General features: G+C 41.3%; 1 protein-coding gene across 3 annotated transcripts in view; it reads left to right on the forward strand.

Annotated features, from left to right (window-relative positions):
* SIDT1 (SID1 transmembrane family member 1) overlaps window positions 1-17,599 on the forward strand; it is a 93,849-nt gene extending 76,250 nt beyond the window's left edge. The window contains exons 15-26 of one of the 3 annotated variants that reach the window (XM_081027493.1): window positions 1,368-1,441; window positions 1,619-1,742; window positions 1,933-2,050; window positions 4,469-4,605; window positions 5,243-5,351; window positions 8,990-9,004; window positions 10,061-10,137; window positions 11,022-11,068; window positions 12,687-12,792; window positions 12,882-12,992; window positions 13,919-14,032; window positions 15,454-17,599. In XM_081027493.1, coding sequence (XP_080883619.1) covers window positions 1,368-1,441; window positions 1,619-1,742; window positions 1,933-2,050; window positions 4,469-4,605; window positions 5,243-5,351; window positions 8,990-9,004; window positions 10,061-10,137; window positions 11,022-11,068; window positions 12,687-12,792; window positions 12,882-12,992; window positions 13,919-14,032; window positions 15,454-15,516 — 1,095 coding nt within the window. In that variant the 3' untranslated portion in view covers window positions 15,517-17,599. Of the gene's footprint in view, window positions 1-1,367; window positions 1,442-1,618; window positions 1,743-1,932; window positions 2,051-4,468; window positions 4,606-5,242; window positions 5,352-8,989; window positions 9,005-10,060; window positions 10,138-11,021; window positions 11,069-11,653; window positions 11,868-12,686; window positions 12,793-12,881; window positions 12,993-13,918; window positions 14,033-15,453 lie in introns of those variants that run through there. The other 2 variants (XM_081027494.1, XM_081027495.1) reach the window with 2 other exon arrangements.
* The last annotated feature ends 7,300 nt before the right edge of the window (window positions 17,600-24,899 follow it).

Here is a 24,899-nt window from a genome sequence, read left to right on the forward strand (position 1 = left end):
ATAGTGGATGGGGGGAGGGGGGTCCACAGTGTGAGGGATATAAATGATGAACGTCTAAATATTACTTTGTCTTGTGCACCTGAAACTAATTTAAAAAAGAACTAAAAAATAAAAAGAAGTACAAATTGGTTGTTACAAAGTAGTCATGGGGATGTTGGTTATAGCATAAGGAATATAGTCAATAATATGATAATAACTATGCTTAGTGCCAGGTGGGTACTAGACTAGTCAAGGGGATCACTTCTTAAATTACATAAGTATCTGAACAGTATGCTGTATACCTGAAATTAATATAAACTAATATTGAATGTCAATTGTGATTGAAAAATCAAAAGAGGGGTAAAGGTGAAGGGGAACAAAAGATCCAAATTTCCAAATATAAAACAAGTAGTCATGGGGATGTAAACAGTACGACATAGGGAATATAGTCAATAATATTGTGATAGCGTGTTACAGTGTCAGATGGTTGCTGGACTTATCATGGGATCACTTCTTTAGGTCTATAAATGTTAAATAACATATTAGCTGAAGCTAATATAATATTGTGTGTCGGCTATAGTTTTAATAAAAATCTTTTTAAATAAATAAATATCATCTGGGGAATTTTTAAAAATCCCAGGATCCAAGCTGTACCTCACAGCATTTAGATCAGCCTCTGAGAGTAAAATGAGGCATCAGTAGTGATTAAATTCCCAGTGATTTTAACGTACAACCAAGTCTGAGAGCCAAAGATCTAATAATATTTAGCCAATTCCGTACTTACTACATGATGAGGACAACAACTTTATGAGGTTTGAGAGCCACCGTTTATAATCTAAATATTCTCTGAAGACTCTGGGGCCTGTTAAGAAGACATAGATGTGCTGTGGTGTGGAAAGGTTCTTAACGATAGAGATGGTGATAAATATGGAAAACTGAACACCCACGTCCTCATGTCTACCTGCCCCGTGGTTATCATTCCTATGCAGAAGATGGGACAGCTCCATATCCTCCCAACATTCATCTAAAAAGGGGGATGATAATGACAGAACATATCATGACATTCCTAAGAGGCAGGTCCCAATGTTAGCATCTTTTCATATTCCTTTTATTATGAGAACAAAAGAAACTTACTCAACTGAATTCCAACTTGAGACCACTTAATGAGGGGGAGGGGACTCAGAACACTTCAATTGAAAGCAAGATGGTAGCATTTAAAGGAAATGCACTTCTGCTGTGGAGAGGAGGCAGATAATGACCCAGGTCTCTTCTCAGCCCTGCTGAGGAGTGCTGTAATCACTGTGAGTAGTGTCTGCTTTGTGTGATTTCAGGCTGGGCTCAGCAGATAAAGAAAAGCTGCATCTCTTCTATTGCTCTTGATTTTGCAGGTGGTAAATGTCACTGGCAACCAAGACATCTGCTACTATAACTTCCTCTGTGCTCACCCCTTGGGCGTCCTAAGGTAAGCCCAGTGCTCTGGTTGCCCATGAGGTATGTAGAGGTGCCTTTCTGCGCAATTGTTGTGATTTCAGTTTTTAAACATACCGTGGAAAACATGGAATGCTGCTAATTCGTGTATTCATTCTCTGAATCTCTTTGATTGCCTGGCTCTCTCATGGTTCCTCTCTCCTCCCTTTAGTGCCTTCAACAACATTCTCAGTAACCTCGGCCACGTGCTCCTGGGCTTCCTCTTCCTGCTGATAGTCTTGCGCCGGGACATTCTCCACCGAAGAGCCCTGGAAGCCAAGGACATCTTTGCCATGGTAAGAAGAGGGTGGGTAAATCAGAAGTGGGAGCTAGGAAGGGTTATGATTCCAAACAGGATTCGCAAAGAGAAGGGACATTTGGCTTGATGGTTATGATACTTGAGGCCAGAAGCTTGGGTGTCCAGATCCTGTGGCTGTGTCACTCATGGGTGTCTTTCTATTGAACATGCTTTTTACTTTTTTTCAGGAGTATGGGATTCCCAAACACTTTGGTCTCTTCTATGCTATGGGTGTCGCATTGATGACGGAAGGAGTGCTCAGTGCTTGCTACCACGTCTGTCCTAATTACTCCAACTTCCAATTTGGTAATTAGAATTTATATCTACACAGATTTGAGTTACAGGAGTCTTATCCTGGGACTCTCCCAAAAATGTCAGTCACACTTGCAAGAAATAAATGATATTTTACATCACCTGATGTGATCTGAGGGCACTTTACCACAGGGAATGGTTTCCACATACTGTACCATTTTTCCTCTCTGACCACCTTTTAGACTAGAAAACTCTCAGCACTGGACGATGATCTATGGCTAAATCTGCAGGTGGGCTATGGGCTAAGCATTAGGCAGTCAGATGGAATTCAACAACAAATGTCTGGAAAGGTTCCTCATTGTGACTTGGCCTAATTTATCAGTTAGACTGCTTTGGGATGAAAGTAATAGAAAAGCCAATTTGAATTGGATTAAATAATGACAACATTTATCAGCTCACCAATTGAAATTCCAGAGCTGGAAAGGGCTTGTGGTTGGTTTATCTGGTGGCTCTCACTCCACTTCTCACATCCCTTTGGTTATGTCCAGCCTGCATGTTACTTTTATCTTCAGGCTACCCGTGAACTCATGGTGGCAAATAGAGCTACAGCAGGTCCTGGCATCCTATCTCCAACCCACAATGTCTGAGGACACAGCAAGCTGGCTTCTAACAGCCTTCATTTACCATGTTTCCCAGAAAATAAGACCTAACCAGAAAATAAGCCCTAGCATGAATTTTCAGGATGACATCCCCTGAACATAAGCCCTAATGCGTCTTTTGGAGCAAACCTTAATATAAGACGCAATCTTATCTTCAGGGAAACACGGTAATAGCAAGGAAACTTCTTTTCCACCCCTACCCGATGAGCCCTTTCCAGAATCATTGCCTATGTGCTAGTTAGCTTAGGACTGAGTTGCTACACCAATCACAGGGGCAAAGGAGATGGGTGGGATTCCATTTAGACAAATGAGACACATCCCTGGAATCAGGGCTGGGACTAGCCTTCCTGAAGCAAATTGGCAGGAAGGGTGTGCATTTCTGAATTGAGAACAGGGCTAAGACATTGGAGTTAGTACTGAGATGCTGTCAGGAGAGAAGAAGGAAAGAGCTGATGCTCATAGTGGGCAATTTATAGTGTCCTCTGCACTCAAATATAAGGATTTTTAAAATAGTCTTTTTTTAAGTTTGTGCTCTAGCCTCTGCCTGTTAACTCAGAAGACCACAGAAATTCTGTCATGTTTTAATATTTTTAAATTAGAAAACATTTTTAATAGAGTAAACTATAGAAAACAATATCATTTACCACTTAAAATGAAAAAATGCCAGTATTTAAAAATATTTGCCTTAAATCTACTTTTTAATAAATAAAACATTGTGTAAAATTGAGGTCCGATTTCGAACTGCTTTCCAAATTTATTCCCCTCTTTCCTTCCCCAGAGGCAACAACGACGATTAATTTGGTATTTATCCTTATAGTTTGTTTTTATAATCTACTATATGTATAGTAAATTAATATTAATTTATCACACTCCATTCTGCAGCCTTCTTTTTTCATCTAACAATATGTTTTCAAGATTATCAATATTGAATCAAAAACAGCTAATTCATTCATTGTTTAAGGACTGTCATATCCTGTACAAAAAAATATCACATTTATCAATTCCTCTATTGAACAACATTTAGATGTTGCCAATGTTTTGCTGTTACAGACAGTGCTGCAATGAATATCCTTATGTACAGCTCTGTGTACTTGTACGAGGTTCCCTGGGATACGTAGAAGTAGAATTTGGGGGTCACCTGCAATGGAAGACACGCATCTTCCTTTTCACCAAAAACTGACACGTTTCTCTTCAGAGTATTAATTCCCACTCCCACTAGCTGTGTGAGAGTCCCCATTTCCCAACATCATCACTAGCATGTGTTATTGTCAGACGTTTAAATTCCTCATTACAAGTTTTAATAACATGGGGCATTGCATTGTTGTTTTAATTTGCATTTCCCTAACTCTCATGCACATTCAATTTCTAGCTGTTCCCCCATCCCTAAGCTATAAAGGTATTATATAGGAGCAGTGATCAGTGTGGTTCTATTTCAGGATGCTGAGAAGGACTTCTTACACCCACCTAGGATTCATTTTGTCACACGGCCTTCACTGTCACCATTAGGGCTGCGTTTGTCCTTGTTGTTGAACACCAGGATTTAAATGCAAATACCCCTGCAAGCGGGGACAGTCAGTTATTTACTTATCATCAGAGACTTTTCTTCCGTGAACTGGGAACAGTCTTGGAGGGGTTCAGAGTGGAGTGTGTGAGGTCTGCCTAGAGACATGCCTGGGGAAGCAGGCATGGTAGAGGTCTCCGCACAGTCTGAGGGCCCCAAATACTCCAAGGCCGGAAGGGAGGGGTCTTCCGAGGCTGAAGAGAAACCTGCCTGTCACCTGCTGGCCCCTGATTGTCTCCCCTGCACCCGCAGACACCTCCTTCATGTACATGATTGCCGGCCTCTGCATGCTGAAGCTCTATCAGACCCGCCACCCAGACATCAATGCCAGCGCCTACGCTGCCTACGCGTCCTTCGCGGTGGTCATCACACTCACGGTCCTCGGAGTGGTGCGTGCCTCCCAGCGCCGTCAGCCTGTCTGTCACACGGTTTCCTCTGAGAGGGCCTTTTGTGGTTTGGTTGGTTTCTTGGAGCTCAGGTGAACAGCACTGAATTAATCACAATCCTTGATTCATAACACGTTCTTGTCGTGGATCCATTCATGGCGTTTTATTTAGGTATTTCGCTAGTTACTTTTAATAATTGGCACCTGTAGAACTATCCCTGGAGAGGTTTAATATAAAGCTGGGGCTTGACTCACGTGAGACTGGAACAGCGATGTACAAAATTGGAGAGACTGACGTAAAAGAACAGAACTACTTTCTAAGCATGCACAGATAACAAGAGTTAGTTGTCTTCAGCTATTTAAAGAGCATTAGCCCCCAACGTTAGACCTATTGCCCTTTCACCGTTGTTGTTAACTGCCTTACCTGTTTCTTCCCTTTTCCATTTTCATTTGGCCAGATAGCCGCTCTTTTTCCTGCCCGGGGTGCAGTAAGATCCCTGTTGGCTCAGAGAAAGGGGGAAAAAACAAAATGCATGCACAGCTCAGTGTTTGATTCCTTATGCATGAATGAGAGACAGATGATTTTTGTGAATTCTCTGGGAAAAATTCCAGCTGAAGATAACTTCCATCTTTACTCCTAGGTGTTTGGAAAAAACGACGTGTTGTTTTGGGTCATCTTCTCTGTGATCCATATTCTGGCCTCTCTGGCCCTCAGCACCCAGATCTACTACGTGGGTCGTTTCAAGATAGGTGAGTCACCTGTTACTCTACACTAAACACTCTGATTAATTTACCTAAGAAAGCATTGTCTCCCCTGATCCTAAACAGGAGTTTTACTGCGCATTGTGAACACATCCTCTGAATTCTATGTCACGTTAATAGCATACATTCTCTCCAAAAGCTTCCTCTCCTTTGTAGGATTGCAGTAAACTATTATCACCAGTCACCTGAGACACTAAGCTTGTCATACCATGCATACCTCCAACTCCAAGTCCCAAAAGCTTTTCAAGCCACCAAACTTTGAAAGCGCATTTGCAGAACAGAATAATCATCACACCAGTATTCTACCTCGGAGATATTTCCTGGTTTGTAGCATATAAAAGGAGCATTTATCTAACCATGCTAAATGGTTATCAAGAATGAATTATGTACTATTTTCAAATTCTGAGACTGGAAGTGTTTGAGACCATTTTGCCAATCTTAGAGGCAAGATACCTCCTGAACTCCCTCTGACAATGTGCACATTTGAACACTAGGGTTCCACAGAAATCAGCTTCCGATCTGCTATTGGTCAATCGTTATACATGGAAGCAGGTTCAAATCAGTGTAGAGTACTTAAATTTTACCAGTCCTTTCAAGGTCCACGAAGTCAGACTTAAATATTCTTTTGTATCTGTCAAGAAAAATCATTACATATAAACACAGGCCCACTCCTAATATTTGCAGATCCCAAGGCAAGATTGCAAATAAAAGCTCACAAACTATATGTGTAAAAACTCTAAAATTATAAAGCAGACTAAAAAAACTATTAAATACATAGAAGGAAGGGAAGGGAAGGGAGGAAAGGGAAAGGAAGGGAAGGGAAGGGTAAGGAAGGGAAGGGAAGGGAAGGGAAGGGAAGGGAAGGAAAGGAAAGGAAAGGAAAGGAAAGGAAAGGAAGATGGAAAGGAAGACCAACTCACTGATAAACGTAAAATGCCTTCATTACAACCTAAAATGTCCAGGTTCAAATTTAGAATTCTCAGTTCCTCAGAACATGGCTGCACCGGAGAGCTTGTCCCCAGACTCCCCGCCCCTTTTTTCTTCCCGCCTGTCTTTGTCTTGCTCCTTAAAGGGTCTCACAGGTATGCATATGGACGCCCTTGCTTAACAGCCAAATGGCCACCCCTTGTCCCTAGAGGTGCATACTGTAGTGGGGCCATCTGCCCTCAGGAAAACAGACCAGGAAAAAAGCTATGCAGGCTCCTGCTCTGAGAGCAGGCTCAAGATCATCTGGGCAAGGAATTCTGGGGTCCAGGAATTCACAATTTGATCTAGAAAGAGAAGGAGTATTCCTCTAGCCCTGTAGACTCCTCACTCAGTGGGGAATGAGGGCCTCTAAAATATGAGACGTCCCCCTTCCCCATCCAGGTCTAAGAGTGATTCTACATAAACAAGTGGCTTATTTAAGACTGGAAGACCAAATGAAACATTGTTTTATTTTGACAGTTTAGGTTTCCCTTTTGGCACGGTGGTAGATTTGCCCTTGGCATTAACATATCCAGTGTACCTCCAAATCCCCCAATGGAAACTTCATCAGCTGCTTATATAGATAGTTTGGTTTGGTGCTCTGGTCATTTCCCGTTCTCCAGGTTCAAAGGTGACTCACATCATACACAGTTAATTTTCAAAAGGAAAATAATTTGAATCATTGTTGTTCTGGGTTCTCCCAGAGTTGCAAAGATAAAACTGAATACAGATACAGTAATCCATTCCTTACCCATGGAGGATACATTCCAAGTCCCCCAGTGGATGCCCGAAACCGTGGATAGTACCAAACCCTATATATCCTATGTTTTTCCTGTACATACATAGCTATGATAAAGTTTAGCTTATAAATTAGTCATGGTAAGAGGTCAACAACAATAACTAATTATAACAAAACAATTATAACAATTACTGTAGTAAAAGTTACGTGAATGTTGTCACTTTCTCTCTCTCTCAAAATATCTTATTGTACTGACCTTTTCACTTCAAGAAAGCACCTTATGGCTTCTCTTTGGCATATACAAATTGCCAGCATCACTACTGCTGTGTGTGGGACCATTATTTAGTAAAATAAGGGTTCCTTGATCACAAGCACTGCCATACCAGGACAGTCCAGCCAATAACCAAGAGGGCTACTAAGTGACTAATTGGCAGGGAAGCATGTACAGCATGGAGATTCTGGACAAAGCAACGAGTCACGTCCCAGGAAAATGTGCAGGACTCATGAGATTTCATCACACTACTCAGAGTGGTGCACAATTTAAAACTTATGAACTGTTTATTTCTAGAATTTTCCATTTAATATTTTTAGACTCCAGTTGACCATGGGTAACTGAAACTTCGGAAAGAAAACCATGAATAAGGGGGGACTACTGTGTATGTAATAATGACCATTAACACATAGAGGAGCTTTTAATATGTTTATACCACCTTTGCCCCATACAATTTTGCAATACTGAATTAGCTTACCTTTTGAAAGAGGAGAAATTTAATGTATTATATTATGACAATGTAATATATCTGTCAGGGTCCCAACAGGAAAAAGCTGTCACACAAAGATTGAGGAGAACTTATTCACAAAGGGACATAAAGACAAGCGTGGGATAGAGAAGAATGAAAGGGGTAGCATGGTAATGGGGGCAGTAGCAGAAAAACTTTTACAACCCATCAGCTCAAAAGGACAGGGAGAAAGTGGTTACCAAAACATGGAAGTAGAACCACTCTGATAGGAGCTAAAGGTGACCTTTAGTTGACAGACACAGCCAGCATGAGACAACCTCACAGGGAGGGTATGAGGCAGGTAACTACTCCGAGCTCACTCTCCTTCCTCTGTGCCCCCAGTCTCCTGCTGGGGTTTCCCATTGTCCAAATCTGTGGAGAGTGAGGAAATCCACTGATGTCCATTCAGTCAGGCTCCCTGGCATGGTGGCAAGTCGAACTGACAGGGAAAATAGAAGATAGCCAGTGTCTAGCTTAACTGAATACTTTCAACTTCTGGACCCAGGAGTCTTCCCCCCAGTGGATATAGATTTGCCAGAGTCAAAAGGAAAACTATTTAATTGTGACAATGATTGCATCCAAAGTCAATCCAAAGGCAGGAAGTTGCGTTAGTGGACAGTGGTGCCGGCAACACCAACCTCTCTGCCCATTTCATAAGCTGCCTTTGCCTTCTCAGATCACATGCACCTTTCTCTGTGGCCCTAGGACCATACATGAAAATACACATGACACAGGAAAGGCAACAGCAGTGAGGCAGAACATTTCATAAGTAGCACAGAAAACCATAGAAACTACTTTGCCCAGATCACACCTATGCTACCAGAGCCCTGGAAAAGCACCACACAGAGTGCTCCCAAGTGCGGATGGATTATAAACTGTAAGTGGTCCACAAAAGGAGACAGAGAGGACAGTCTGATTCCCTCTGGGGAGGAACAGCAAACTTCTAAATGTTTGAGACAGGCAGAAAAATTCTGTGTTCTTTGTGATGAGCAAGCATTACTTCTACAATCAGAAAATAAAATTAAAGCCATCCATTTAGGGAGAAAAATAAAATGACCAGTAGTTTACCTGTTTGGCTACCTTCTTACAGATCTTTTTTTTCCCTCTCCCTCTCGTTTCTTCTCTGCTTCCCACTGGTTCAGATGTGTCTGACACAGGTAATATTCAGTCACCCTTGCAGGGTTCTTCATTGTTTTCTTAACAAAGCGACCCTCCTGTTTGTCCTGCGAGCATTGCTCCCGCTTCCAGATTGGGCAGGCTTGGTGGGAGGGGGAGCCAGAGAGAGGCTCAGAGGCAAAGATCACTCCAACGCAGCCTGCCTTGCCTCTTCTGAGCTACTGCACATACATGCCCCTCCACTTTCTTCCCTCAGGGTGTCTCGTCTAGTGAAGGCTGGTTAAACTGACCCCAGGGGTAGCCTTGGAGAGGAGTAGCGTTCACAACAGAACTGGGGTCCACCCTCGCTGAATGCTTGGTTTGCAAACCCCAGCCTTGTGTATGATGTCTACCGTGTGGGCAGCTCCCAGAAAGACAGCCCCACCAGTGACACTGCCTTTGTTCATATAACAATTATACCACGCACACTTGCTGTGTTTCATACCATCTTTTTGAAGGATTGCATTTTTTAAAATATCTTTTCGGTCTTTTTCTCCCCATCTTAACTAAAGTCCTTTGATTATTGTTTCAGTACAGATTTAGGCTATCTGAATGTGCTCTGTAGGCCTCAGTAAGCATTGGTTCAATTCTTATTGATTTACAACCACATTGAGAAATATAAATTAGCTAAGATTTTTACAAGCTAAGATTTCCAATTCTCTAGAGTGAGATGTTTTAAGGTGGGTTTGAGGGGCCCTGAACATCCCTGCTATAAAGGAAACACCACTGGAGTAAACAAAGAGAAACTTAGCTGAAGGAGACCGTAGAAGAGTTGGCCAATCACCCAAATTATTTGCTGTGAATGCTGGTTACTCGTGTCCATCTTGCTTGCCTGTCTGCAGTCTGACCTATGAATATGGCACACCCTCTATGAAAGCACAAGTGATATGGGTGCCATTTTTTAAAGAAAACATTTATTGCGTACCAATTAAGTGCAAAGCCCCGTTTTTTATAAGGTGAAAACGACATCATTCTTGTCCCAAGAGCTTGGGCCATACAAGCATATTTCGTATTCTCTCTGACTAAGCCTTCTCACCATGTGATTGTGTCATCGGCAGATTTGGGGATTTTCCGGCGGGCAGCTATGGTGCTCTACACAGACTGCATCCATCAGTGCAGCCGGCCTCTGTATATGGTACGTGCGTACTCCTGTGTTCTCTGGCTTTCTCCCAGAGAGTAGGGGAACAGGAGGAAGGGCAGTCTCAGGGAAGTCATTCGGGCTCCCCAAATCCAAAGGGCCCGATGGCCCAGAGTGGCTGAGGTCCAGTCAGAGGGAACAAGCGTGTTGCTTATTCTTCTTGTTCATAAAAAGCAATGGGATGGTGCCATTTTTATACATGAACTATTGCTAGTATTTAAAGAGAAATATATGTACAAAACTACTAAACAGTGATCATTGCTATAGGGGAGAATCAAGACAGGGTATCCCTGTAAATAACCATCCAGAGAGGTATGATTATTTCATTTGTGAAAGTGAAAGGGGGCACTATTAATAATCACACCAGGACGGCAGACATAATCCAGGACTGTCCCAAGGTCACTCCAATCACTTTCATTAGGAACTTACACTTTCTACATTGTTCATGTGTTTGATTTTTGTACATTGTTTGGTTTTTACAATGAGCAAGAATATTTTTTTTCAAAATTGCGGTTATTGCTTAATGGTTGAAATACACCTTTTAAAAGTTCTCCATTATAGTTTTCAGTTTATTATCCATTTCTATACTGAGCAGAGGAATCAGGGCCCTGGTCGTGGTCATGTCTTAGCTTGCTGGCTAATGACCTTGGGAAAACTACATGCCAATCTTTACACAGAGCTGTGGTCGGAATGAGGCTATTTGGACCTGACACACAGAAATTCACTAAGTACCTGCTAATAGTTTATAATCAGAAGGGTTTTTACATAAAGGAATATGGGAATCTTTTAACCCACTAGAGCTGGGGCTGGACCTATAGACGCTAAAAATTGAGAGAACTAAGGCTGGAGGGTTTTTTGATGTTTTCTTTCCTCCTTTCCAGGACAGAATGGTGTTGCTCATTGTGGGGAATCTGGTTAACTGGTCCTTGTAAGTAATCTTAGGAAAACACGTTTTTCTCTTTATCAATGTCTGCTACCCTGTAGTTTAGCTTTTCTTGGCTCTCATTCTTATAAAGAAATCTGAAATCAAGGAGAACATAGGATTGTGCCTGCCCTAGAGACATGAAAGAAAGGCATTTTTTCTCCTGCAAAGAATGCTCTGTGCCAATGTTGGCCTCTCTTAAACCATTGAGTTCAGTGCATTAATGCATTGAGTTCATTGCTCAACAAGACAAATATCAAATTTGTTATGTCTATGTGGATAGATTAGATAGGTAAATGGATGAATAGATGGATAGGTAGATAGATAGATAGATATATGATAGATAGATAGATAGATAGATGATAGATAGATAGATAGATAGATAGATAGATAGATAGATAGATAGACAGATAAATTATGCCAGTAGTTACAAAAATGCAACATAGTTTTAATTTTCTTTGTTTAGAACTTTCCATAAAGACTACCCAGCAGGCGTTTCTCTTAGTGTTTGTGTGTGTGTGTGTGTGTGTGTGTGTGTGTGTGTGTGTATGTGTGTGTAAGTCTCTTTCCTATTTATTTCTTCCCCTCTAGGTCTAATTCTTTCTTCTCCATCTATGTCATTCATCTTCCTCTTTTTCCCCCTCATTATCACCTTGGCTTTTTTTCCTCAAATGGCCTCAAAATAAAATAGTCCAACAGATGTATATTTTTGCTAGCTGTAATTATTTTATGCAACCTATTCTCAACTTAAAAATGTGAATGAATGAGATTTTTTTTTTTATTGAATCCCTCAAAAATAAGTAAGGTAAGCTGATTTTATTAGCTGTTCTTAGCTGATGCACTCATCTGGGTCAGTGACCTTTCACAGAAAGATGATTCTGTATTCTTGCTGCCCTTTAAGACATAAAAGGAATGAGGAAGGAGGATACCTTCAAAGTAAGCCAGAATCTAGTCATGAGAATTTGAATCTTATCTGGGTGCATATGCTTCTGGAAGAAACTCCCCATAATGTTGTCACCCCCAGGGATTACCTTCGGGTAAGATTTATACCTGTGAAGGACCCCTTCTTTATGTGGAGACAAGTCAAGATGGGCGATTTAGGACAGTGCTCATTGCAGTGCTCTTCTGGACCACCCTTTTAGGGCAAACCCCACAGTCTTGGTGACTGTAAGACATCATAATAAGCTTCAGTATTAATTTAAAAACCATAGACAGCTAATCAAAGTTTGATCATATGAGTCAAACCAATTATTGAGATATTTCTACTTCTAGTAATGTAGTCTAATGAATTAATCTTAACTGAAAAAAAAAGCACAATATATCTGGTATTTGTTTATTCATTGCAGTGTTCTTTATAACGGATCTGATTAGGGCACAGGGAAAACTATTTCAACCAGAGAGCAGAGATGATTCTTTATGGTACATCCACTTACGGGAACCTTACAATCACTAAAAATGAATGTTCTGAAGGAGAGGTAATAAATTTAAAGTTACTTATAATATAGTAAAGTGTTTTTTTAAAAAATTCCCCTCCTTGCCAAGATGGGAGTGGGAAAGAGAGAAAGCCACAAATGTTACAAATCCCTGTTCATGGCGGCAAAATAATTCTTCCCCACGTGCTCAGCACCCTCTTTGGACTCATCTACCGACCCAGAGACTTTGCTTCCTACATGCTGGGTATTTTCATCTGTAACCTGCTGCTCTACCTAGCCTTCTACATCATCATGAAGGTAAGCATGGCCCTGGGAGCCTCCCCGCCTCGCCCTCTGCAGGCCAGGTGGTGTAGGCGGTGCAGGAAGCCTCTGCTTCTCACTTACAGCTTCGTAGCTCCGAGAAGGTCCTCCCCATCCCGCTCTTCTGCATCGTTGCCACCGCTGTGATGTGGGCTGCCGCCCTGTATTTCTTCTTCCAGAATCTCAGCAGCTGGGAGGTAAGAGACAGTTTTCTTTTCCAAGAAGATGTACTCTCTCCATCTTGTCTTTTGACTGCCCTGCCTTCCTGTCTTTACGTGCTTGTTGCTGTTTACCTTTTTTATATTCTCTAAAATGAAAGATTTCTCCAAAAGTTTTAATACCCACATGTAAATGCTCAAAGAACAGCATGTTGCCGTCATTATCAGGGTAGCACTCACAAACGTATAAGCCCTACGGACTCTGCAAATTTGATCTTCACTATGTGCTGTGTTATGATCCTGTTTCCAACTGATGTTTAACGTGTGCAAAAACCTTGATTAATGTATCTTTTCCACCTTTCTTATAATCGCCATCCATTAACAAATATCCAGGTGCAGGTGTTTATAAATCCATTTCCTAGATGGAAAGCTGAGGCCTAAGAAATTAGTGACATAGTTGAAGCACAGACTAGGGAGCCTCTGCTCTCCATCTCCACAATCACCACAATCAATTTTAGAACATTTTTATCACCCTCAAAGAAACTCCCCATTTCTCCCTAACCCCTTAGCCCCGGCAACCACTAATCTATCTTTTGTCTCAATAGATCTGTCTATTCTGGACCTTTCATATAAATGAAGTCATATACTATGTGGCCTTTGAGTCTGGCTTCCTTCACTTAGCATAATGTTTCCTAGCTTCATCCATGTTGTAGCATGCATCAGTACTTCATGTCTTTTTATTGCTGAATAATACACAGATGTTTGGGTTGTTCCCACTTTGGGGCTCTTATGAATGATGCAGTTGTGAATATTTGTGTACAAGTTGTGTGAATATATGTTTTCTTGGAAAGCTAACTTTTTGAGCCAGGCATCTAGTAGCATTTTTGTAGCTTTATGGATGCTTAGCCCTCTAAACATTTGAACTGTGGGAATGTTTGCCCACTTCCTGCCTCATCTCCCTCCAGGGAACCCCAGCTGAATCCAGGGAGAAGAACCGGGAGTGTATCCTGCTGGATTTCTTTGATGACCATGACATCTGGCACTTCTTGTCTGCCACTGCCCTGTTTTTCTCATTCTTGGTGAGTTTATAATACTTTTTTGTTAATTTCTTCTCTTTACATCTTGTACTCTTTTTTTCTCTTTTCTTCTTCCTTATACTCTCTTTTGTATTCCTCTCTAATTTCCCTTTCCTATTTTTCATTGTAATTCAATGTACAGATTGTGTCTTTCTTTTTACATTGTATCCTTTGGTTAGATCTTTATTTTCATCTTCCTTCACTCTTCAATATTTTAAGACACAGAGTGACGTAATGATTTTCCTTAAGCTGAACAACATTTGGACTGAATTGGCTGTTAGAACTCACATGCCCAGAATCCCCTCAGGAATCACTTTTGGACTCCACTAAAATTTCAATAACATTAGGTTATTCCTTCTTCTGCTATACTCACATTCCTCCTCCTCTTCCATTCTTACAAATAGTTTGTTTAATTTTTTTATAATTTAATCTATTGTCTTACAAATAATTTACAAATTCCTAGAGTGGCTCAGGATAGCATCCAGGCCTCTGTTGCTTTCTAACAGTAAGTACCAAATCTCTCCTTTTTTAACCCAATTTCCCAGAAGCATTATAACAGCCTTGGATGACACCACCTTCATCTTAATTTCAACTTTTCCAAATTAAAAGTCCTTGGTACCTCTATCTGTTCAGTTGACAAATAACATGACTAGGTCTCCAGTGCTCCCAGTACTGACCCCAACACTGCCCCATCTCTGTTGCCTTATAACTACAAGAATGGAGCAGGGCTACCGCCTGGTGGACATTTTGGGAAGTTTAATCTGTAAATATTCCTTCAGGTTTTACTTTTTATGGTCACCTTCATTAGAGAGAAAACAAAAGTGGAGCAAAGGGTTCAGTGTAGAGAGAGTGGTGTTAGAGGGACCTAAAAATGGAGGAGAAGGATAGCAACACTCTATGCAACAAGACTTCATTTCCTTTAGATCTTGACCTAAATGTTCCCTTCTAAGTAATGACTTCCCCAACTATCCTATCAATATATTTTTCACCTCCCTCCACCTCATACTTCCTATGTTTCCTCCATAATTTAGTTTTTATTTTTAGTACATATTACCATCTAACATACTATACTTAGTACATATTTCTATCTAACATACTTTATTTTATTCATGTATTTGCTTCATGTCTGAAGCCCTCTCTCATATGTAAACTCCAGGAGAATAGGGATTTTGGTCTTTTTCATTCCAAGCTATATCTCCAATACCTAGAATAGCATCCAATAGACTCTTGATAAATATTTGAATTAATTAATAAATGAACTACTTGATTTAGTAAGTGCCATGGCATTGCAAAAAGCTGCAGAAGACATGAAAACAAGTAAGGGCACTTGTGGTTGCAGTTTTCATGAGCCTTAGAGAGACCGTGGGGACTTACTGTGCCTGTGACTGTGCACTCCTTTCATTTCTCTGCCCGTCTCCTTTCAGGTTTTGTTAACTCTGGACGATGACCTGGATGTGGTTCGGAGGGACCAGATCCCTGTCTTCTGAACCTCAAGCATTAGGAGGGAGGAAAGGGAGTGACCAAGCTTGGTGCTGTTTCATGAGAAAATACAGGGACTGCAGCAAAGTAACCACTGCCACATGCTCCACTCACCTTCCGTGGAGTCAATTCTTCATACATTCATACAGGCAGGAGAGGAGCAAGGGGAGATTGAAACCTGCAAGAAGGGAGGCAGAAGGGAAGTCACGGCTGCGGACAGAAGCAAGCCCTGAAGAGTCGAGAAACGCCCATCCCCTTATGTTGCAACTCTGGGCGAGACATGGACAAACTGCATCAAAGTCAACTTGCTACCTTGGGACCTCTCCCACCCTCAGCTGGAACTTGCCAGCAATGGCGGAATGATGCTTCACTCTTCCCTCCAGCTGCCTCTGTGCCCAGAAAGACCAGCAGCTCGGATTTCCCGCCCAGAAACATTAGCTGGGTCCCTTTGCACCTCTGCAATATCCGCTGCTCTAGATATCCCAAAGCACCAGCTCACTTCTCCGGGGCCCTGGGATGATGTGGTTCCTCAGAGTCCAATATAGGGGTAGATGCAATGCCCTACCCAACTGGGATAGATGTTTTAGCAGCACCAGCTAGTCAGCTCCTTGGAAAGAAGGCTGTATGTTTCCCCAGGTTCCTGACCGCCTTAGAAAGACTCTGGATTGCGCCTTGTCACACACTTCTCCTAACAGGTAACTCGCCGGGACCAAGGCTTGGGTGCTTACCTAGTCCTTAGTGTCTTCATCTCACGGCTGTGTGTTGACCCCATAACTCAGGCTCTACCTTCTTGAGAAGGGCCTGTTACTCCACAGACCAGCTCCAAGGTGGAAGAGGAAATGGGAGAACTTTTCTAGCAGCCGAAGGAGCAAGACAGATGACTGACAGTACTGACAGTGGTAACATTAGCATCAGGCAAGCAGGCCTTACCCTGCGGACTGGGACCCCTGGAACAAATTCAGCAAAGACAAAAGTGCTTCCTCAGGCCTCCAATTCACACAACTCAATTCTGTGTCCACGTCACTTTTGGAGAAGAAATAAGTGTTGCACCAGGGGCACTGCCCCAGGGGACCTCTACCACCCACCCAGCCCCTTATCTGCCACTGTATGCACATCGGGGCCTCCAGACTTTCTCCCTGAAGTTCTCTATAAGTAACCCTCAGGGTGCACACAGTTTACTCTCTCTAGTTACAAAAAGCACTGCTGATTTAGCATTGTCTTGGTTGCACCTGATTCTCATTCTCTCCCCAGTAAGGTGTTGAAAACTCAGCACCTCACTTCCCTCTCACACTGGCTGGCAGCTCTGCCCCTGAGAGTCTCTTTTTGACCAGGCTTCCTTGTTACCTGGAGTGTGATGTAATGAGAAATATGCATATATATGTACACACATAGACACATCTCCTGTGAAACTGAAGTCACCTCTCCCCTCTGCTTTCCTGATCATTCATTAGAGAAAAGGATCAGCCGTTCCTTTTTTTTTTTAATATAACTATTATCCTTTCTCTAAAATATATATGCATAATGTTCAAAAATACATTTTGGAAGTTTGAATAACAACTTTTCCCTGATTTTAAAAGCACAAAGATGCTCTTAATGAAATATTTTTTAATTTTTTTTTCTAAAGTGCTCCCAAATTTGTAATTGGACTTTATTCCTCACAAATTGTTTGCTTCCAGAGGCCATAGGAAGACCACCTATTAGGTGGTTGTGTTAGTCTAACATTTAACACAAATTTCGAATCTGTTTCACTATGGCTGATTTGACCTAATTATTTTATTTTAGTGCACTAATGGTTTCAAATCCAAAAAGAGATCCACTAAAAAATGTGAACAAAGTCTGTTTAGTGGCCCTGTGGCCTGAAGTGAATAAATTGTACGACACATTATCTGTTCTGTACCTTGTTTGAGAGATATGTCTATGAAAATGGGAAGGAGCCCTGTAGAAACGGGTGGATTGTGCTGTTGTATTCTTGACTGATTTCTGATGTCTGTCTTATGCTATAAACTCACGTGTTGTGGTTAGTTTTGTTCTCTGCAGCGGGACTAAAAATCCAGACCAAGCCTGCTCTTATAAATATCAATTCTAAATGTACTTGTCGCTCATTCTTTCTGCTGATCTCGTGGTTGGAGGACTCAAAAAAATAGTTCGACTGCATCTGTAGGAGTTGTTTCTGATAGGAATGTGGGGTGGAGAGGGGCAGCCAGAGTTTTTCATCACTGAACAGTCCCTTGTCCACGTGTAGGACAATGCCTGTATGACTTTTGCCTGTGTTCATGGAGTTCACTCTTTAAAAGAGAAAGGAAGGTAATTCTGGAAGTCGAGTTCAGCAGGAGGGTAACTGGAAAAAAACAGCCACTGTGAAAGGCTTTTGGCAGAGCAGGCACAGAAGTAATAAGAGCAGTTCAACTGGAGCAGGAGAGAGAGGTGGCAGCCAAAGGAGCAAACAGCACACATAAAAAAGAGACCTCTTCACACTTCTGACGAATGGGGAGGCAGCCCCACCTGTTGATGCTGGATGGTTGAGGGATTAGCCCAGTTTTATTTTAGCAGCAGAAGCCAGTGGAAAAGCGAAGTCTATCTGGGGAAGGGACTTTCCATGACTGAGGAGATCACCAAGACAGCTCCTGGAGCACAGAAAGTGGCAGCTGCTTCCTTTGTAGCTCTAAATAGTCATCAGAATGTTCTGTGGGGCTACAGAATGTGTCAGTAAACGAAATGTTTCTCATTCTGGGAGACAGTCTCTGTATGTAAAACTTGGGGGAAAGGAAGAAACAAAAATAAACATTCTTCATAGAAGGAACAGTAAAGTGGAAGAAGGATTCTTGAGTCAGACTTTAGTTTAAATATGCTCGCTGTGTGACCTTGGGTAAGTCGCTGGAACTCTCTGATCCTCACCTACACCCTTTTCATCACAGTACGTGAAGGGCGACAAAGGTGGAGGTGTGCAGAGCACCAGGAACGGTGCTGGCACAGAGAAGATCCTCACCCCACACCCCTTGAACACCACAGGGAGGCAGTGCAGGAGCAGATCTCTCCACTGGGCTGGCGTCTCCCTCCTCAGTGGCTCTCCACTAAAACCAGGTGTTTTATGTCCTGTCCTCAGTTCCAGGAGGCCCTGAAGGGGTTGGGAGGTAGTCTCACCTTGAGAGATACTGCCCAGAACTATCAAAGCACCCTCTTTGCCCCTTATTGCTGCGTTTCACTTCCTTTGATCCATAATACTCTTATTCCACCTCAGAGGAAAAAGTGCTACCACAGCTAGGGCCAAGTGGAAAGTCTGGCAGCGTATAATGTCCCACCTCATTATTGCCTTCTCTGCCCTGGGGATCTCAAAGAAAACCTAGATGTTCTCCTCCTTTGAATAGCTATTACTTCCAGGGTTCAGGGAGTGCCATGTGCAAATGTTCCTCCCACCCTCCCAGCCTTTATCACTGAATGTTGCATAGGAAAAGGCTGGGTGTTCAGCCTATATGAAAAAGGGCTTCAGCCTGCGGTGACAAACCATGTCACATCCCATGCGATGAGAGTTGTGGGGAGCAAGGAGGGCGGCACAAGGTTAAGAAAGACAGTAGCCAAGAATAGAGTGCAAGCGGAGCCAAGAGACTTCAGCCTCAAGGACTGAGCCCCAAATCGGGCCAACGCATAAGTTTTATTCAGTGAAGAATTAAAGGAGATAAAGCTTGTCAATCTCAAGATCCGTGAATCCTATACATCATAATAGGAAACTGATTCCAGCCAATCACCCTTGCCTGCAGGCAGCAGAACCAAAGTCTCAGGATGTTTGTACTTCCCCAAGGGACAAAACTTTATGCATATGAATAGATGGAGAGCACAGCATTGAATCCATTCCCCTGCAGGTTGGGGGAAGGAATGCAGCCACAGAGGCAGAGGCTCTCCCTAGCTGGGGAAGGTGGGGGGCTGTGCCCACCTCTATGAACCCCGTGGGTTCTCCTGTTGGTCCCCAGGTGGCTGCGCCTGGCTTGGGTTGTTTCCTCCTTGGGGAATCTTACTCGTCACTGGCTGACCAGCCATATTTTGGGGCCAAATAGGGAGACATAAGGTGTAAGCACAAAGGTGAAGCAAAGTCCCTGAAAGGATCCGTCTCACAGACTCTCCTTTCTTTAGGGGCAGGTACAAGGAGACAGACGGGTAGGCTGCTGTGTGGCAACAAAAACAGGTCCCAGAAAGAGGACGCATAGGGGTGTCACTCAGGTTTTGAAATGACTCTAATGCCCCCTCGTGAAACTAAGAGAAACTAAGAGAAAGCATTATGAGTGAGATACCGTTTGCCTCTGCCTGAAGCAATGTAAAACCCAGCTTTCCCCAATTCTGCCCAGTTAAAAGTAATTCTTTTGTTTTTAATGCTGCTTGGTTGAGACAAGATATATTTGTGTGGCTGAGTTTTAATACTACCTCCTCCCTCTAAGGCACCACTGTCAGCAAGGTTAAGTGCCTGCTAAATCTTATGCCTTAACACACACAAATTCAAATAAGCTTGGCAAGACTCACCAGTGTTTCTAAAAGGCCATAGTAATATTGCTTTCCCTTGGACAGGACTGCCCTGCAAAGAGCCCCTTACTCTGTGAGCTCCGGAGATGCCGGTGGGGCTGGAGTTCATTGCCTCCTTTTCCTGAAGTGTGGTCTTGCTATTCTTATTTAAATACAAATAAGACTAAGTGGTTCCCATCAGCCACAGAGAATTACCCTTTGCTCCCTCGAATCGGAGGGAAATGGAGCTCTGCCTTCTCCTGAAATATTTGTAGATTAGGAGATTTCATCATTTTCCCAGAACTCGAAATTTTAAAAAAATTCCTTGGCTCTACCCTACATTCTTTTTACCACTTTGAATCCTCTGTCATCTAAGATTTATCCATTTCACTGTAGACGAACAATTGCTCATCACCATATTTTAACACAGAATAACCTTGAAGTCATATCACATTTCAGTCAAGTGCTAAATAAAGTCTGGGTGTCCCGGCATTATAGCTATGATTTAGAAAACAAGAGGTTTAAACAGTGAAAGATTTTGAAGTGAGGACAGCAGGAATCTGACAAACCATCCCACGTGGCTCTCTCCTGGGCCCCTATTTCCTCTAAATCTTGACATTCTTCATGAATTAGGACTGTAAATCCTTTACAAGGAAGATGATTCAAAATAATCCAAAAGCTCTCTATTTTAGAATGCTATAATATTGCCATCAGAGAAAAAAACTTCATTTGCATTTTATGATTTTATTATGTTGCTTCTTGGAGCATTTCACAAAGCTCAATACAGGTTCTAGACAGGCCCCTTCAAATTGAGGCTTGAGATTTACTCTGCTGCTCCCTTAATGTGGGACACCTTGAAAAGTAACCTGCTTTTGAGGGGACCTATGTCCCCTTTATCCACTCCTTCCTCACCACTTCTCTATTCAATACGTAGAATCAAAAATACTGCTTGAGTCAACAGTCAATCAAGAAATATTTGGGCAAACCCTGTACAGAGCTGGGTAGGGCAATGGGCAAAACATACACAGTTTCTTCCATCCCAGAGTCCATGGTCCAAGAGGGAAAACGTCCATGAAACAAATAGTTATAATTTGTTAATTATTAGTGGGCAAAGAGCTCCAAGAAGAGAATGGCCTCAAAGAAGCCAATGGAATCATCTCCCCGAAACACTCCCCACCATGAAGTCGGTATTATCACTGTTATCTCCATTTCCTATGTGGAGAAACTGAAATTTAGAGAAGTCATCATTCACTAGATGAAACAAATGGTGCAGAAACCTGGATCAATAGTCAGAAATGAGTAGTTTAGGTAACAAAACCAGAGTAAGGAAAGACAGATTATGGTACAGAGATGATTCAACTTTTATTTGTGCATGTATCTATACATGCAAGAAACACAGCCTAGAATTATATAACTATTGAACGTATTAACAAAAATAGTTTTTTCCAAAATTCAGAAGACATGTCTGCTTTAAAAACCCAAGTAACGATGAAACCTACGGTGCTTTAGGAAAGACAACCGATAAAAAAATGGCTTTGGATCATTTTTGGCTCTCTAAACTGGAAAAGCTGGATTTATACAAGGACTGTTGCTTCAGTTTCTAAGCTTGTGAAGTTAAGAACCAATGTCCTTTTTATAAACTCGGTGATTGCGTTTGGCAAAGGGCTACAGACCCAAAGATTGATTTTAAATTAAAATATATGTTACATAAAGTATCAAGTTTCCACTGGGAGCCTGCTGGTTCAGAAAAAAAATTAACAATGGAGAAAAAGCATAGAAATGCAGTAGGATTTCTTTTATTTCCTAGAAAACATTTAGAAACAAAAGAATTGTCAAGAGTCAAAAAGTTATCCACAGCTGCCTCTGAAAGTAATCCATGCTGGCCCAGTAGATCAGGTAGAATCTATGACACCCATGGGTGGCTGAAACATCTTTGTTTTGGGGGCCTGAGCCCAGCACACCCCTCCTATAAAGGAGTGGTTTTATCCACTAAACTGAGGCAGAAGAACTAGCCTGCAAAGAACTGGGAAATCATGATTCTTCATTTGGGGTGCAATGATAATGGTGATAAATGTTTCTAAGTTTATCCATAAGTAAGACAAAAAAAAGCAGTGACTTGGTTTGAAACAATGACATTCTAACCTATTTTCTTCTATACTAAGCTGTTTTTTAGGCTTAAAAAAAAAGTTTAATGTGAATTTGCACATTTGCCACTCAGCAGCATTTTAAAAAATGGGTTTTAACCTAATTGAATCATGAATTCCCAGAAAACTTCCCTGAGGCAGTAAATGCTTCACCGCTACAATTTGGTTTCAGCCTCTTCCCAAACCACAGATCTGAATGTGATTAAATCATGTAAGAAAAATGCCAAAACGCCACCTACAAAGCACAAACATAGTTAAAAGCTGGATTTTCCTATCTTCCCCAAAATTTGTAGCTTATTTGGTCCTGTGAAAAATTAAGTGGCACATTGACACAAGTTAACCAACCTACCTGACTACTGAACTTATGTAGGTAGCAACTTGGCATTTATCTCCTTAATTTCTCACAGGAAGAAGAATGAGACAAGGGAGCCTGTTGACCAACAAACTATATTCTAGCAGAGCAGTTTAGTCTCATGTGTAGGGGAGATAGAAATGAGGAAGGTCATGGAAAAGAATTGATTGTCACTTGACATTTAAATACTCCTTTGCAACGGTGTGAAAACACTTTCAAATATAAACCTCACAAGGTCCTTCACAACAACCTTGTGAGGGAGAAAGATAATGTACCAACAAATAAACCAAGATGAAAGAAGTTATGCTACTTGCCCAAAGTCACACAGCCAGGTAATGGCAGCCTGATATGAAACAGCACCTTGGTTCTTTCTGTTTCCAAAGAACGACAGTAAAATGACTTTTAGTTTGGGCTGACTAAAAAAATTTATCAAGAGAAAACCAACATCAGTTCAGACTTCCATAGATAGTTTTTTTTAACCTTTTTATTTAGGTATATTCAGTAATGTACAAAACATGCACTAATCTTGTTTCTATAGATTGGTCAATTTTTATACATATATGTGTATGTGTGTGTACACACACAGCCATATACCAACGTAACTACCACCACCCACATTAAGATGCAAAACGTTTCCAGCATCCTCATGCCTGTTCCAAGTTAATCCTTGCCTCAGAGATAACCACTATTCTGACTTTTCTCCTCATAGATGAATTTTGCCTATTCTTGAACTTCATGTTAATGGAATTATGTACTCATTTTGTCTGGCATCTTTCACTCAATATAATGTCTGTGAGATTCATCTGTGTGTATCAGTAGCTTCATTCTGTGAATATATGGAGCTCTGACAATTAAGTTAGAGAATTTGTTGCAACGATGTTGCTAACCTTTTTTTGACATGGGAGGGATTGTTCATTATGAATTTGTACCAACTGGACAAACAGTTAACCAAGTTTACTATTTGGAAATGCTGAAAAGGCTGCATGAAAAAGAGATGACCTGAACTTTTCGCCAACAATTCATGGTTCTTGCATCACGACAATGCACCAGCTCACACGGCACTGTCTGTGAGGGAGGTTTTAGCCAGTAAACAAATAACTGTGTTGGAACACCCTCCCTACTCCCCTGATCTGGCCCCCAATGACTTCTTTCTTTACCCGAAGATAAAGGAAATGTTGAAAGGAAGACATTTTGATGACATTCAGGACATCAAGGGTAATACGATGATGGCTCTGATGACCATTCCAGAAAAAGCGTTCCAAAATTGCTTTGAAGGGTGGACTAGGCACTGGCATCAGTGTATAGCTCCCAAGGGGAGTACTTCTAAGGTGACCATAGTGATATTCAGCAGTGAAGTATGTAGCACTTTTTCTAGGATGAGTTGCAAACTTAATTGTCCGACCTCGTATGACATTTCATTTATCCATTCTCCTATTGATGGGTGTAAGGGTTGTTTCTAGTTTGGGGTTACGGTAAAGAAAGTGTCTGAACATTCTTGTACATGTATTTTGGTGAACTTACACAAACATTTTTTCCAGGTATATACACAGTGCACTATGGAATTGCTCAGTTACAGTGCAGATAAGTCTTTAATTTTAAAGGAAACTGCCAACAATCTTCCAAAGTGGTTGAACCAATTTATGCTCCCATATCACCCGTGAGAGTTCCCGTTATTCCACATCTTTGCCAACACTTGGCATTTGTCAGTTCTTTCAATTTTAGCCTTTTTGGGTGAGAGTGTAATGACTCTGATTGCATTTTATTCTGCATTTCTCTGATGACTACTGATGCTGAGCACCTTTGCATAGACTTCTTGGCCATTTATGTGAATAATTTATTCAAGTTTTTAAAACCAGCTTATGAGTATTTTTTTATTTTTGAGATGTATGATCTTTGCCAGTCTGTGACTTGGTGAAGAGAAATTCTTAATTTTAATAAAGTCTAATCTAACAATTTTTTCTTTTCTGGTTGTGGTCAGATGACATTTCTTTTGTTTTTTGTGGGTTTTTTTTCTAGAACACTAGTTCAAATTTTTTGGTCTCAGGAACCATTTACACTCCTAAAAATTATTGAGACTCCCAAAGATTTTTTTGCCTATGTAAATTTTATCTATTAATATTTATCATGTTAGCAATAAAAATGGAAAATTTTAAAATATTTAATAATTCATTTAACAGCAATAAGCTCATTACATAACACAAATAACATATTTTATAAAATTTAAATGAATTTTATTTTCCAAAACAAACAAAAATTGTGAGACGAGTGGCAGTGTTTTACATTTTTGTAAATCTGTGCAACATCTGGCTTAATAAGAAGACAGCTGGATTCTGATGTCAGTTTCTGCCTTCACTCTGCTGCAGTATGTATTTTACTTGAAGTACATGAAGAAAATCTAGCCTTACAG

The sequence above is a fragment of the Rhinolophus hipposideros genome, assembly GCF_964194185.1.
Source record: "Rhinolophus hipposideros genome assembly, chromosome: 2".
NCBI lineage: Eukaryota > Metazoa > Chordata > Mammalia > Chiroptera > Rhinolophidae > Rhinolophus > Rhinolophus hipposideros.